Genomic DNA, 15525 nt, shown 5'->3' with positions numbered 1-15525 from the left:
AATACCATAGACTGGGTGGTTTAAACGAGAGAAACTTATTTCTTAGAGTTCTGGAAGGTTAAGATCCAGGGTACCAGCACGGTCGGGTTCTTGGTATTTATGTCCTGACATGGCCTTCCTTGGTGCATGCACACAGAGAGAGAAATCCCTTAGCTCCTCCTTGTCTTATAAGGGCACTAATTCTCTCATGAGGGTACCACCCTCATGACCTCATCTAACCCTAATCACCTCCCAAAGGCCCCACCTCCTAATACCATCCCTTGAAGGGTTAGGGTTTCAACATATGAATTTTGGGGGATACAACATACAGTCCATAGCACTAACAATTAGCTTACAGGAAATTCAGGGACAGAGGACCATGTGAGTGACCCCATGGGTAGGCAAACTGCCAGATCCAGAATGTGGGAAATTCTTCCGGACCCAGTTTCATCCATTGATAAATTCTGAGGAAACGAAAAGAAGAGGGAACCTATAGATTGAAGGAGACTGAGAGACAAATCAGCCAAATGCAGTGTGTGGACGTTATTTCAATCCTGACTCAAACCAACTGTTAAAAAGAAAAAATTGAGATAATTGGGAAAATTTGAATTGTGGTTGTATATTTGATGATAATAAGGCCCTGTTAAATTTTTAAGTTAGAGAATGGTGTTCTGTTTATTATTTTTAAAAAATCCTTATCTTTGAGAAATAGTCACCAGAATATATAAAGACGAAATTACATGATACCTGGGATATGCTTTAAGTCTGTCCTGTTAGAGGAGGCGCAGTGGATGGGAAGGATTGAAACAATTGTCAGTGAGTTGATAATTGTTAAAGCCAGGTGGTTGGAACATGGGGGTTCACTATGCCAGTCTCTATTTTTGTATATCTTTGAAAATTTCCGTAATAAAATGGTAAAAAGAAATAAATAAAAGATAAAGGAGAGGTTTTGTTGGGTAATGTCTTGACTTTTAACAAATAACTGGAGAGAGGTTTTTTTTGGTGAGGAAGATTGGCCCTGAGCTAACATCTGTTGCCAACCTTCCTCTTTTTGCTTGAGGAAGATTGTCCTTGAGCTAACATCTGCACCAGTCTTCCTCTATTTTGCGTGTGGGACACTGCCACAGCATGGCTTGATGAGTTGTATGTAGATCTGAGCCCAGGATCCAAACCCGTGAACCCTGGGCCGCCAAAGCAGAGTGCGTGAACTTAACCACTGTGCCGCTGGACGGGCCCCAAGGAGAATCATAATTTTAAAGAGCTGTTTTCCAGCTGGAGGTTTTCCAGCATTTGTGTTCATGTGCACTCAGGACTGAGGATCAGCAAGAACCAGTATTTCCTTTCAGAGGATCCCAATGCTGGGATTTCACTCTTTCACTTTTCTTCCTTTCTCCTTTTCGCTGTGTTTGGCCTCTTCCTTCTGCCTTGTGCTCAGACGTCCTTGGCTGGAAGTGAGACCCTGGATCAGCTGACAGCACAGCTCTCACCCTGATCCTCGTTCACGTGGGTGGAGACTCCTGCCAAGAACTGAGATGGCAGGGTGGTCTGGGGACCGCGGTGGGTAATTGATTCAGGCTGAGGATCTGCTGCTGCTGCTTCCAGTGTAGCTGAGCCCAGAAAAACCACTGTGTTCTGGACGGGGTTTCCACTGCTGGTGAACTCTGGCCTATCTTCCTAAACAGCTGAACCATTTAGCCAGAGTATCTGTGGTTTTTGTCCGTGGAACCGCTCGGTGCTGGCGTATTTCTATGGCTCTGTTTGTGTCAAACAGATCCGAGTCTGCATTTCCTCTTCACTCCTCAGCCCATCCGTCAGCAGAGCCTCTAGGGGCCGTGCCTGACGTGGGATGGGCTGGGTGCAGGGGGAGTTGCAGTGGGAGGCCTCTTCCGGCCCACGCTCCAGTGCTGCTGCATCACGGGCTCCTTAAAGACTCCGTGTGACTTGCTTCCTTAGGGAGATGTCCCTGGTTTGCCAAGGCTGGGCTGGGTCATTCTCCTGTGTGTTTGCACACCATCCCGGGCCTTCTCCAAACGAATGCCACCTCATAAGAGAGGCCTGCCCTGAATGCCCTGTGGAAAATAACTCCTCTCCTCGCGTCTCCCACTGTCTCCTTCCCCTGCGTCACTCTTCTCTTCAGCTTTAGCACCGCTCTGTTTATCTTCTGTCTTCCCGACCGTGTTGTGACGGCCATGAGATGGTGCTTTGGTGTGGTTCACAGCTGTATTCCCAGTGCCAAGCTTGTTGTCTGGTTCAGCTTTGGCATGCAATAAATACGTGTGGAATAAATCGTTCTTCTCATGTTCTGTCTTCATTGCATGTTGACTTGTCTGTCTCCCCACTAGAATCTAAGCTCTTTAAGAACACAGACTGGGTTTTCTTGTATCCCCAGTGCCTAGTAGAGTGCTTTATTTAAAGGAAATAGTCAGTAGTAAATGTCTGTTGAATGAATGGACCAAGCAACTAATCAAAGGATTAAAGAAGGAAGGCAGGCAGTCAGGCTATATTCTCAACATGTGGACGTCTTGATCCTCTTCTGCTGTTTCAGATGTGCACCCAGAGGGTACATTTAGGCCATCCATTGTTCATGAACCCAGCTCCTACCTTCTTTCAGACGCTCATCCTCTTTCCACAATTTCTGTGCCAGACGCCATGCAAGATGCTGCAGGGGATGTAGAGATGGGTCAGTCGCAGGACCCTGGCATTGTTGAGGTTATACTCAAGCGAGGGAGACAAAAATACTCACACCTGAATAACTAAAATGGGGTTGACAGTTGGGAGTACTGTGAGACCAGTGATGGGAGAGATGATTTCCCTCTGGGCTCATCAGTGGGGTTTGCCGAAGGAAATGGACCTAGGAGGATGGGTACCATTAAAAACTTGGCAGTACAGTTCCATGGGGTATTTTAGGCTCAGGGCCCAGGCAGGGAGGCTGAGAGGTATGCAGACTGTACAGAGCATAAGAAGCCACTTGGCTGACAATTACCAAGCACGTACTCTGTATGTGGCACATTTCTATATGCTTTACATGTGCAACCTCGTTTTAGGTTGGTAATATTATTATTCCCTTTTTATAGATAAGGAAATGGAGATGTGGAAAGGTTGAATAACTTGCCAGTGGTCACACAGTAAGTTGTACAGTCGATATATCAACCCGTACAGTATAAATCGGGGGTCTGAACTCTTAACCATTATCCTAATATGTATCCCAATAATAGAGAATAATTATAATAAGCATTTCTTGAGTACCTTCTGTGGGCCACATGCTATTCTCAGTAACTTGCATGCGTTATCTCACTTAATTTTCACAAAATCTTATGACAGGCACTATTTTACCCCCATTTTAAAGATGAGGAAATTGAGGCCGAGAGAAGTTTAATTTTCCTGACATCACGTTGCTAGTGAGTGATAGAACTGAAATTTGAACCCAAGTGGACTTCACTCTCTTGCTCTCAACCATTGCAGCAAAATGTGTGCTTGGGATGGTAGGCTGGGTGGATCACGGGAAGTTCAGAATCTGGGATGGTATTTTGCACCCAGTGAGGAGCCAAGTGCAGGGTGAGGAGAGGGAGCAGGTCAGACACAGCTGGAGCCTGGGGAGTGGGGACACGGCGGTCCCTTTAATGGAAGTGGACCCTCAGGAAGAGGGAGAGGGGTAGGGTGTCCGTGTCAGACGCGCAGATTTGAGGAGAGGGGGTGTTGGGCAGCGGTGTCCACGAGGCCTCAGGAGAAAGACGTTTGTTGCTAGAGGGAAGGTCTGGGGAGCCATCCACAGAAAGCTGGTGGCTGAAGCGGTGACACTGGATCAAAGGTGGGCTTGGGTGCTGAACGGGAGGCGGCCTTGCCCGGGGAGTCTACATAGGGAGGAGGAAGCAAACCGCCTTCAGCGGTGAATCAGAGTTCTGCCACCACCACCGAGGCCAACTTGAGAGCAGTTTTGAAAATTCAACTCCTTGGAGTCCTTAGAGGCTGTGAAAAGGCAAGCGAGACTGAGGGGTCTTGGCGTCCTCCTCTTGCCCAGAGGGCCGGCCCCTTCTCCTCCTGCAGACATGGAGGAGGTTCCAGCTCCGGAATGTGGCTGCACGTGGGCCACACGCTCTGTCTCGTGGGAGAGGGCTGCTGGGAGAGGCCTTGTGGAGCGGGCTCTGAAGGGAAGGCAAGAACTTGCAGCGCCACAGACAGGCCACCTCTTCCCCTTTGAAGGGCGGGGCTGCGAGCATCTTCCAGGCCACAAAGGGACCACGCTTGTTAATGGATGGATTATTTGCAGGGAGACTTGGGGCCAGGCGCCCTCCGTCCTGGAACAGAGGAAGTCTTGGGGCAGCTCCATCTCCCCCACTTGCCTGGTTTCCAGGGAAATTGGGGCTGGGAAGACAAGATCCCCTTGGAGGCCATGAGGTTGGGATGCTCGGCGAGGAAGCGGCCGTAGCCGCCGCAGGATGGGGTGCAGATGGGAAATGTGGGGGCTGGTGTCGAGGAGTTTCTCATTGATGTGTTTTGTCAAGAACCGTTTGAGGTGGGAGAGGGGCCGACTTCACAGACTTTAAATGGATTAAAGGTGACATTTCCTACGTCCTGCTGGAGACAGATTGCTTCATTTCCTGTCTTGGAGCCGGTCAGTTGCTTTTGGGAGACCGCAGTGGGCCCCTGGTCCTTTCCTTCAGATGTGGTTGAAGTAGATGCCGCCAGTTTAATTAACCACTGAGCTTACCCCTCAGTCGTTCCTCCCTCCCTTTGGCAGGGAGACGAGTTCTCTCTCCTGAGTGCTGTGGGCTGGGAAACAGGTCCTCAGATCCCTGTGTTTGTTGTGGTAATAATAACTGAGGCGCCTTTGAATCCACACTCGAGTTTTTGAAGTTGACTCTGCAGACAATTTCCTCCATCCTTATTGAAATAAGTACTATAAAATACAGTGTTCCCCTCCCTGCTTAACCAAGTAAAATAATACCTTTTTCAGTGACTGGTAAACCTTAGCAAGGACAAAGAAAACATTCATTTGGAGCACATTAAATGTTGCTAGGAGATACCAAGACGTAACATACCAAAGTAGGAAGCGTTTCCTGGTCAGCTGATGAGTTGTCTGTTGGGCAGTTACTGTTTCAGGGTCCTGGATGAGGCTCCATGGGACCACAGAAACCCCCAAGACTGACCCCTGCCCACCCAGAGCCTACAGGCTTGGTCCACCCTAGTCCCCTGTGCACTCACTGTGAGCTTTGGCTGAGCCTGTACATAGCTGCAGAGGCCCTGGAAGAAACAGAGTGAAACTTGGGCTCTCTGGGGTCTCTGGGAGATTCGCCACTCTGGTTAAGTGAGTCTGCCTGGTAACTGCACGTTCTTGCCTTTGAGGACCGTCCTTGACAGGAGCCACTCCCAGATGCCTTGCATCACGGCTTGATCAGTGTTCACCTTTGTAAACAGTGCAGGGCCATTCTTAGGAGTGGTGATTTTTAGACTGGACTAATACAGGGTTGCCTTTGGCTCCGTTTAGAACTTTCTGGTCTCGTGAAACTGTCTTCAGCTGCTCTGCTTTTGGAATTCTTAAGGTTGCTTTTTATAGCTTTTCTGTCTCTTTGCGTAGTTGTCAGCTTTTATTTCTTGCTGGCACTTTTTCTGCAGAGTGGCAACAGCATCCCCTCTCCCTTCTAATTTGCTGTGTCCTTGGGAACCGGGACACAAACTTCGTTGGAATTTACCTAACGGAGAATCAGTAGACCCTGAGCGAGACGAAGGCAGGCAGCTTCTGGCCCTTGAAGAGCGTGAATGTTGCAGTGTGTGTTTTGATGGTTCCGAGGCTGCTTTTTCTGGCTTGCTGCTGGTTTGGGAGTGTTCCTCCAGCGTCCTCTCTGTTTCTCTGCCCTGCACTGGGTCGTGGTGGGGAACACAGTGTTTTATATGGAACCGTTGACGAAGAGGAATCCCAGTGTGGTTGTTCACCAGCGTGTACCTGAGTCCTCTGAGCAACCGGGCTCCTGAGTGTGGAAGATGACGCTAAAAACGGATGTTCGTGGGTCAGAGGGACTTGGTGGGGGGAAGAGTAGAGGACAGGAAAGTGAGTGATCACGGGAACGTTTCTGCCAGACTAGGCTCTTAAAAATGTTTAGTGAAGTCTTTCAAACATACTGAAAAGGAAAAGTAAAATCCAATGAACACCTGCCTTCCCAGCACCCTGTTTTAAAAATTGTATTACCTACAGTTATTATTATATTATCTTACTATATTAACTATAGTTAATAATGTAATGTTATGTTATTAATAATACATTATGTTATGATACAACTATATTAACTATAGGTAATAATACCATATTATATTATTAATAATACATATTATAATAATATAACTATATTAACTATAGTTAATAATTCTGTATTGTATATTTGAAAGTTGCTGAGAGAGTAGATCTTAAAAGTTCCCATCACACAAAAAAATTTTGCAACGGCGTGTGGTGCCGGATGTTAACTAGACTTACTGTGGTGATCATTTTGCAATATATACATACATCAAATCATTATGTTGTACACCTGAAACCAATATAATGTTATATTTCAATCGTATCTCAATTTAAAAAATCCTATTACCATGTTGCCTTATTTGCTTCAGATTTTTAAAATAATAAAATGTTACCAAATATCATTAGAAGTCTGCAGTATACCCCTCTCAGATCTTATCTTTCTCCCTTCTCTCCAGAGGCATCTGCTGTCTTGAACTTAGGGTTGTTTCTTCCAATGCAAGTTTTAATTCTTTCCGTGTATATTTTTGTATCCCTCAATAATAAGTAGCATTCTTTTACATGCGTAACTTCATATAGGTGGTACAACACTATACATATTCTTCTATAACTTGCTTTCCTCCCTCACTTTTATATTTGTGAGATTTATCCATCTTGACTCGGAGCTCATTCATTTTTCACTGTGCGTTCAGCACAGGTTGGCAAACTATGGCCTGTGGGCCAGGTTTGGCCAGAGTTTTGTAAATAAAGTTTTATTGGAACATAGCCGTGCCCTTCCTTTAGGAATTTTCTGTGGCTGCTTTGCACTACAATGGCAAAGTTGAGTGGTTAAGACAGAGACAGAGACCGAAGGGTTAGCAAAGCCTGAAATATTTACTATCTGGCCCTTTCCAGAAAAAGTTAGCCAAGCCCTGCTGTAGAATTCTGTTGTAACAATGGAGCACGTTGTATCTGTTCTCCTGTGGGTGAACATTTGGGTCATTTTCAATTTTCTTATTTTACAAACAGTGCTTCAGTAAACGTTCTTGTTTGGTCAGTACTGTCCCTGGAGCAGACAGCTGGAAGTGTAATTACTGGGCCAAAGGGCATGTGCACCTTAAACTTGACCAGATGTTACCAAATTGGTCTCCAGGTGGGTCTACCAGTTTGCCCTCTCACTGGGAGTCTGTGAGACTTCCTCTCATTCCACGTCCTTGCCAACAACTTGGTATTTAGAGCTTAAGTTTGGCGAGTCTGATGTGGTTAAAGTGTCGCTTCATTCCTGGTGAAGACAGTCAGCGTTTTTTCACGTTGTCATTGCCATTTTTCTTTCCTCTTATGGGAATTGCCTGATCATATTCTTTGCCCATTTTCCTATTGAGTTGTTCATCTTTTTCCTTCTGAGTTGTGAGAATTCTTTATATATTCTGGCTACTAGTCCTTTTGGTTATATGCATTAGAACCAGCCTGTGACTTTGTTTTCTATCAGTCTGGATTCTTTATCAGAGCTGTGTCTTAAGGTATGGTCAGTCTTAGTTCATCCTGAAGATATGTGTGATCTGTATATGCACATACATACGTAGATACTCACGTATGTATGTAGTATGTACATCTACACACACATATATGACTTCTTTTCCGTGGGTAAGTTTGTGAGGTTGAAAGGGTCTCAGGCTGAAGCGCAGTGAGTAGAGGCGAGCAGGGTCAGCAAGGGTGATTCAGCGCAGCCCTCCGCCCTGGGGCGTTCACAGGAGCAGTAACCGCCTGGCCTGGAGCAATTAGTGTGCCTTTCCGAGACTGTCCTTGGAGTGAGCTGACTGTCGCTGACGCTGGGCTGCGTAGACAGGCCCGCCAGGGCCCAGGGAAGCTGAAGGCCCCCGTTGTGGGGTGCTGAGGGCTTTGGAGGGCTGCCATGGCAGAAACCGAATGTGATATGTGGTTTGGGGTTTCCCTGTTTTGGTTTTGGCTGGAGTCAGCCCTTGGTCTCGGCTTGATCAGGTTGCACCATGCTCTGGCCCACAGTGGTTTCAATAATGAAACTGCCATTTTCAGGCCAGGCTGCTTTTGCTCGGCTTCACACGGGTCTGTCGTCTTCACAACCGAGAGCCCTGGCTTCCCCCATCCCTCTACCTCCTCTCACCTTTCAAATCAGACTTTCTGAGTTGAGTAGTTAAAACGTAAAAACCTCTGCAGTCCTTCTGGTTTACGGAGCCTGTGAAGTTGACAGTCCTGCGGCCACAGTCTCCGTGTATCTGAACAATGGCTCAGTGAGGCTTCGGGGAAGATGTATCATAGCTGCCGTCTTGAGTTGAGGACCGCCGAGAGACAGTGCGCTGACGTGCTCTGGATCCCGTGGCAGTCTTCAGTGCTGGGCTGGCGTCCCCTCTGTGGTGGGGCTCTCCCACCACGTGTAGTGCAGGTGCAGGCTCAGTTCCTTACCCCAGATCCAGGACGACCCCTCTGCCTCGTCACCAATATCACTCCTCCAGGGAGGGCCACACTCTGGGGGACCGAGGCAGACGTAACTAGGGGAGCACGTCTCGCATTCCCTGAGCCTGTGCATGTGTCAGACTTCGCACTGTGCGTTTTCCCACGTCATCTCATTTGGTGCTCAAATGAATGCTGTAAGTAGCAGGGCCAGCTTCCTGGGCCTGTGGCCGGCACAGTCAGGCAGAGCCCTGCTTAGCTTAGCAGGGCACCACGCTTGGTTTTATGCCCTGCATTTGCCTCTTTGAATTTTTAAGTAATTCTTGAACAGTTGACCCCACATTTTTCAGTTTGCACTGGGCCCCACAAATGACGTAGCCAATACTGTCCACAGATAAAGAAACCGAGGCTCAGAGAGGTGAGGTAATTTGCCCAGGATTACGCAGCTAATAACTGGCGGAGCTGGGACTGGAGTAATTTCTACTTTGCTGCTTCATTTATTGAAAATAGAGCCCTGGAATGAGCCTCGTTTGAATTGCACTTCAGGGATCGGGGAAGCAAGATAAATTGTGCTGTAGAAATACTGGTTTTCTGTGGAGATTTGCCTACATGTTGTTAAGTAGTTTTGTGTTGACCTCACCCTGGCCACTTGCCACCCTTTTCCTGAAGATGAGGGACGATATGTCATTTCTTTTGAGGTTCTTGAAAGTGCCTAGAACAGGGAGCTTCACGGGGGAGCCATTCAGGCTGACTAGGTGGGTTAATGGGCTTCTTTGGTTCGAAAGAAGAGATTGAGACCACTGGGTTTACCTTGCGGAGCTGTAAAGATGCATGTGACTGGTCCATGGTTAGGGAACGGAAGGATCGACACAGCTCCGGGAGCAGAGCCTACCGTCACTCCCTCGGTGGCAGAGGTTCATGGATCCCCGACTTGGCGACTCCTCTGGCTTTGCTTTTCTCTGTGTGTCTCTTATGCTGCCAGCCATTCCACTCCTGCCTCTCCCAGGAGGTTCAGGTTTTGCCCCAGGCCCCTCAGAGGCTGCTGGCCCTCCTGGAGGTTACCACTTGGGGTGAATGAAGCATTGCCCTCTGGCCATGTTGGTTTGGTTACAGGGCTCCAGCATGGTGACTTAGGAGAAGGAGCATTTAGAATGGGGCGGAGTAAGTCTTGTCCTGTCCAGGGCATTGGATGGCCAGTCTCCCAGGACAGGCTTTGAGTCAGACCTCTTAGGAGATGAGCTCCCTGCTTCCTGAGCAGGACGTAGTCCTGGCTGGAGAAGGTTCCGGGGATTCCCAGGGGACTCGCTGGCCTCCCTGGTGATCTGCTCTGTTTCCCTTCACAGCAGCAAACCCTCTGCTTTGCTCCACCGCCCGCTACCACTGCAAGAACGGCCTCTGCATTGACAAGAGCTTCATCTGCGACGGGCAGAACAACTGTCAGGACAACAGCGACGAGGAAAGCTGTGAAAGTTCTCAAGGTAGGAGCCCCCCAAGCTCTAAAAAGTAATTGCCACACCACAGTAACACCGAAAGGAAGAAAGCCACCCCCAGACCACCTGCAAATACAACGGCTCTGTTAACTTTTGCCCTTTACCTCGCAGTCCTCGTACGCCTGGTTTTAGCTATAATGCACCCGCCATTTTGTATTTCCCACGTATTAAATATCATATATACGTTTTTCTCTCCACAGTTGTACTCTGCCCCACCTGTGTTACATACAGTCCTGGTGCTCTATTGTGGTTTTCTGAGTCGTTACATTGTTGGGGGCACTGCGGTTGTTTCTTTCCATTCAGTTACTTCTCCAGGATAAATTCTGCAGAGCAGGGCATCTGCATGGTTTGTGGCTACACCCTCAATACAGCTGTTTGAAATCTTTTTTTTCTTTCTTTACACTGTTGCTAGCATTGTCTGTGCATGTCAGTTTTATGGTAATATCTCAGGCATTCGCTGCTGTTTTGTTTTTTCCATTTTTGTGAATTTAGTAGTCATGGGAAGATAGCTCCCCAATGTCTTAATTTGTATTTCTCTGATTATGAGCAGAGTTAACATTTTCCCCCTTGTGTTTGTTTACTACTTGCCTTCTCTTGTGTGAATTGCCTGCTCGTATCAGAGCTCTCGATCTTAGAGCTGTTTTGTGGGAGCTGAAGGATGCAGTTGGCGGATGGAGGGATGAGCTTTTTGAGGGTCGCAGAAGGACACAGTGGGGTCATATCCTCCCCTGTTAAAACTGACCGGGTACATTTCTTTACTCATTGACTCTTTTCCAGGAAGCATGTATTTCTTCAGGGATTAGAAAAAAATACAAAGATTAAAAATGTATGTTCATTTTAAAGGCATCCTAAAAAGTATATATTTCTGATGTTATCAACTGGTATCATCTGTATGCAGTCTCTACTTGTTTCGTTAACATTATATTGCGGTGATTCACTCCTGTTATTGTTCGTTGGTAGAATTCATTTGTTTCAACTGTTGTTCAATATTCCGCTGTATGACTGTTCCACAGTTTATAGATTTAATAAAACTGTGAAAAAGAAAAGTGAGGGAATGATGGTTAACTGGTTGACTCATGTGTTGGGAGATAGGATGGACAGGATAAGCTCTGTGAAGTTAGGTGCAGGTTATTTTCGAGGTCGTAGCTTTTATTTTGTTTGGTGTTTATCATGTTATTAAAAACATGAAGAAACATAAAAATGAAGAAATGAAGAGAGGGGTCATGTATGGACCACTGGTAGAAGTGGGTCACACACCAAGGGTTACGGTCAATCTAGACCTGGATGCCTGAGGTCCATAGGAGAGGAAGGATAAAATGTGTATCAGCATAGACTTCACCAAAATCTGTGTGGAGAAGAGCTCTGGGAGGCGAGTCTTGGGTACAACTAGCGTCTGATTGTCCTTGCCTGGAAAACCCCTCCTTGGTCTTCTCTTCACTGCGGGTTCTCAAAGTGTGATCTGCAGATCAGCAGCATCAGCATCTCGTGGGAACTCTTTGGAAATGCGGAGCTCAGGCTACACCCAAGAGCAACTAAATCAGCCCGGGAGGTGGTATAATCTGTGTGTTAACAAGCCCTCCAGGTGACTCGAATGCACATTCAAGTCTGAGCACCGCCGTTCTATAGTCTCTTTAGAGAGGTGTCTAATCTCGCCATTTGCCTGGGAATTTCTAAACTTCTGAGGCAAGGTGTTTCTAGCCTTTACACAAAGTCAAATTTTTATAAACCAAAACATGTGCCAATATACCTCCTGTGGCATATGCCATTGACAGTGACAGACACCAAATAGGGGAGCAACAGCCACAAAGTCAAGTACATATTAGGATAGATGGGAGGGCTTGAGGAATTGTAAATATTGTTTCTTATATAATTTCTTACGTGACTAGGTATCCTAGACTCACTACTGGTGCCCTGAGATGTTCAGCAAAAGGACTTCCAAGTGTAAAACTTGGCAGTTAGGGACTGCGTCCTGATGCCCCCCCCCCGCCCCCCCCCCCCCGCCACTATCAGATTTTTGCTTGCCCTTGAGAACTGTCCCTCTGCAGGCTGGCTGAGGTTGGTGTTTCTGAATCCAGCCCCTCTCTCTGTATTGTACTCTCACATTATAAACGTGAGGTGTAGGACGAGGTGGTGGTGGACACAGACACACGAAGCCCTGCTCTTGACAAATACCTTACTTGGAGCAACCTTCCTTAGAGTCTCAGCTTTGTGCCTTCCACAGCCAATGACATCCCCTTGGAAAATAAGCTGTTTGCACATGCTCCCATCAGGAAGTCCCATCAGGGCGTGAGTAACAGCTGTCCCTTGCCAGCAATATAACAGCCTCCTTGCAAGGGTGCCAGTTATGGAAAGCCATCGCCATTAGCTATGTAAGAACAGGAAGGGTGTCCTTTTTGCCTCTTGAATTCCACAGAATCCACCTAGTAGCACAGTGCCCTGCACAGAGTGGATTCAGTAAGCGCTGAAGACTAGAAAAGATGTCTTTGTAAGGTGTTATGTTACTAAGCTCCATTTAATTTGCACCCTATGTGGTATTACGCTGCATGTGTATTTAAGTTGTGTGAGATCAAGTATCTACAGTTGATTAAAATAATCATAATAAGTACTATTATTGTTGTTTAAAGAGAGTATATGATTCTGTCCTTCCCTTGATGGGAGCATGCCCTGCAGAGAGCATGAGATGGGAATCTGGACCTGCCGTCCCCTTGGCCAGTCTGCAGTCCTGCGTCCCTCTTCCAGTGTGAACGTCCCCCTGCCCCGAGGTGATTCTGTTATGGAAGCGTATGCTTTCCTCATCTCACAGAGCCTCTAAATGCAACCTGACTGCTAATTTTGGTGCTTGAATGAGGGACACCAGGGTACCAGTGCTGGGGAAACCTGACTCATCCTGGGCTTTTGAGAGACTGGGCTCCGTGTGGTGTCTTCCTGAAGAGTTTCAGAGGCATCTTGACTGGACAGGATGTCATCTTACACGGGATTTGACCACTTGTTGTCTTAACAACAGTAAACATTTGCCGAGCCTGTCTGTGCACTGGCTGCTGTGCTGAGCACCTCTGTACATGAACTCATTTAATCAAAATACATCCTGTCGGCTTCTGCTGGGCCTCCAGACCTTGAAAAATGCATCTTTGCTTTCCATTGATGTGGGAAGAAAAAATTATATTTTATAATACTTATTTTGATGGAGTGGAGAAAACTGGCCCCATGACACAAAATATGGTGCTTGAAATACTTTTTTTTTTTTTCCTGAGGAAGATTTGCCCTGAGCTAACATCTGTTGCCAATCTTCGTCTATTTTGTATGTGAGCTGCTGTCACAGCGTGGCCACTGACAGATGAGTGGTGTAGGTCCGTGCTTGGGAACCAAACCCAGGCCGCTGAAGCAGAGCACACTGAACTTAACCACTAGGCCACAGGGGCTGGCCTTTGAAATACTTTTCTTTGGATTTGATGAGTGTATGACAAAGTGGTATCCCCACGGTAGAGACATGAGCTTCGTGTGTGCCTCTCCTCCGTTTCTCCGCTCGTCTGGGATGTATCTCCTTCCTTATCTTCGGCCTTTACAACCAACAACAGACTCTGTCAGGAATGGGAAGTGGGCATGGACCATGGATGTGCACTCATTACCGTATCTTTCTCTCCCGTAGGGAATGTGTTAGAGACCAAAGAACACTATAGAGGAATTGAAATTTTTTTTTTATTGATGTTTTAATGGTTTCTAACATTGTGAAATTTTGGGTTGTACATTTTTGTTTGTCCATCACCATATATATGACTCCCTTCACCCCTTGTGCCCACCCCCCACCCCCACTGCCCCTGGTAACCACAGTCCAGTTTTCTCTGTCCATGTGGTTTACATTCCACGTATGAGTGAGATCATAGGAATTGAATTTTAATTGGGCTTCACTGATAGGAAGCATAGCCTGTTTACCAGATAATTCCAAAAGCAGTGGCTTTGCGGCAGGCAGCAGATGGCTTTTCTGTTGCTTAGGAACTCCTCCTGGGAGGGCATATCTGAGGACCAGCAGGTGTGCCATGCACGTGTTGGGTGTGGCCTTGAAGATGTTGGATTCAATCTTAATTGAACAGATAGCTTCTTTCCAACTTTGGATAAATGACTGAACATGGCAGGCAGCCTCCAATGGTCCCCACCTCCTGGGATTCATGCCCTGGTATAATCTCATCCCTTTGCATATGATCTGGACCTTGTAACTTGCTCTTTTTAAAATTGTGGCAAAACGCACATAACATAAAATTTACCATTGTCACCATTTTTAAGTATAGAGTTCAGTAGTGTTAAGTATATTCACATTGTTGTGCACCAATCTCCAGAACTTTTTCATCTTGCAAAACTAAAACTCTATACCCATTAAATAATTCCCCGTTCCCTCCTCCCCACAATCCCTGGCAACCACACTTCTACTTTCTGTCTCTGAATTTGACTCCTGTAGGTACCTCGTATAAGTGGAATCATACAATCTTTGTCTTTGTGACTGGCTTATTTTTCACTTAGCGTAATGTCTTCAAGGTTCATCCATGCTGTGACATGTGTCAGAATTTCCTTCCTTTTAATTAAGGCTGGATAATACTCCATTGTGTGTCTGTACCACACTTCGTTTATCCATTCCTCTGTTGATGGACACTTGAGGTCTTCTGCCTTTTGGCTGTTGTGAAGAATGCTGCTGTGAACATAGGTGTACGAATTGTGACTCACTTCTAACAAGAAAATAGCAGCAGAAACGATGAGCTGTCAGTCCCAAGATGAGGTTACAGAAGACTGGCGTCTGTTGCACACTCTCTCTTGCTTGTGCTGATGGGAGCCGGTTGCCGTGTTGTGAGCCGCCGCATGGAGGGGCCCGTGTGGCTGGGAACTGGGGGGGCTCCAACCAAACGCCAGTGGACACTGAGGTTGTCAGTGGCCACGCGAGTGAGCTTGGCCGTGGCTCCGTCCCTGGTCCCACCTTGAGCTATCCTCGGCCCTGACGGGCACCTTGTTTGTAGACTTATAAGAGGCCTTGAGCCAGAACTAAGCCTCCCCTGGATTTCTGACCCACAGAAAATGTGAGATAATAAATGTTTGTTTTTTAAGTCTCTAAGTTTTGGAGTAATTCATTATGCAGTAATAGATAACTGAAACACTGCATACCTCTCAGGTGGGCCGCACTTCCGATAGCTCTAGTCATAGAGAGCTTCTGAAGACTCAAGTGGTGTGAGGGGTCAGACCTTGGGAGGAGACCAGACAGGGTGTTTATAAGAACAGCCATCCCACTGAGCACTAACTAAATGTCAGGCACCACTCCAAGCATTGTACTGTATTTTCCTATTCAGGGGGTCCTCTCACAGAAAATGATCCCCACTTTCTAGATGAAGAACCTGCGGAACAGAGAGGTTGTTCCATGGTCATGCCATGTCCACACAGCGAGAG

The 15525-nt window shown here is 46.9% G+C and overlaps 1 protein-coding gene across 3 annotated transcripts in view; it reads left to right on the top strand.

The window, feature by feature from the left end:
* LDLRAD3 (low density lipoprotein receptor class A domain containing 3) overlaps nt 1-15525 on the top strand; it is a 235519-nt gene that overhangs the window by 115505 nt on the left and 104489 nt on the right. For 2 of the 3 annotated variants that reach the window (XM_087423126.1, XM_087423128.1), the window contains exon 4: nt 9955-10089. In XM_087423126.1, the coding sequence (XP_087279252.1) occupies nt 9955-10089 (135 nt within the window). The remainder of the gene's footprint in view (nt 1-9954; nt 10090-15525) is intronic. The other variant, XM_087423127.1, reaches the window with a different exon arrangement.

Source organism: Ceratotherium simum, chromosome 34 (genome assembly GCF_057802395.1).
Source record: "Ceratotherium simum simum isolate JZ-2026a chromosome 34, ASM5780239v1, whole genome shotgun sequence".
NCBI classification, from domain to species: domain Eukaryota; kingdom Metazoa; phylum Chordata; class Mammalia; order Perissodactyla; family Rhinocerotidae; genus Ceratotherium; species Ceratotherium simum.
The sequence above is the reverse complement of the archived record's forward strand: the minus strand, read 5'-3'. Positions and strand labels throughout refer to the sequence as shown.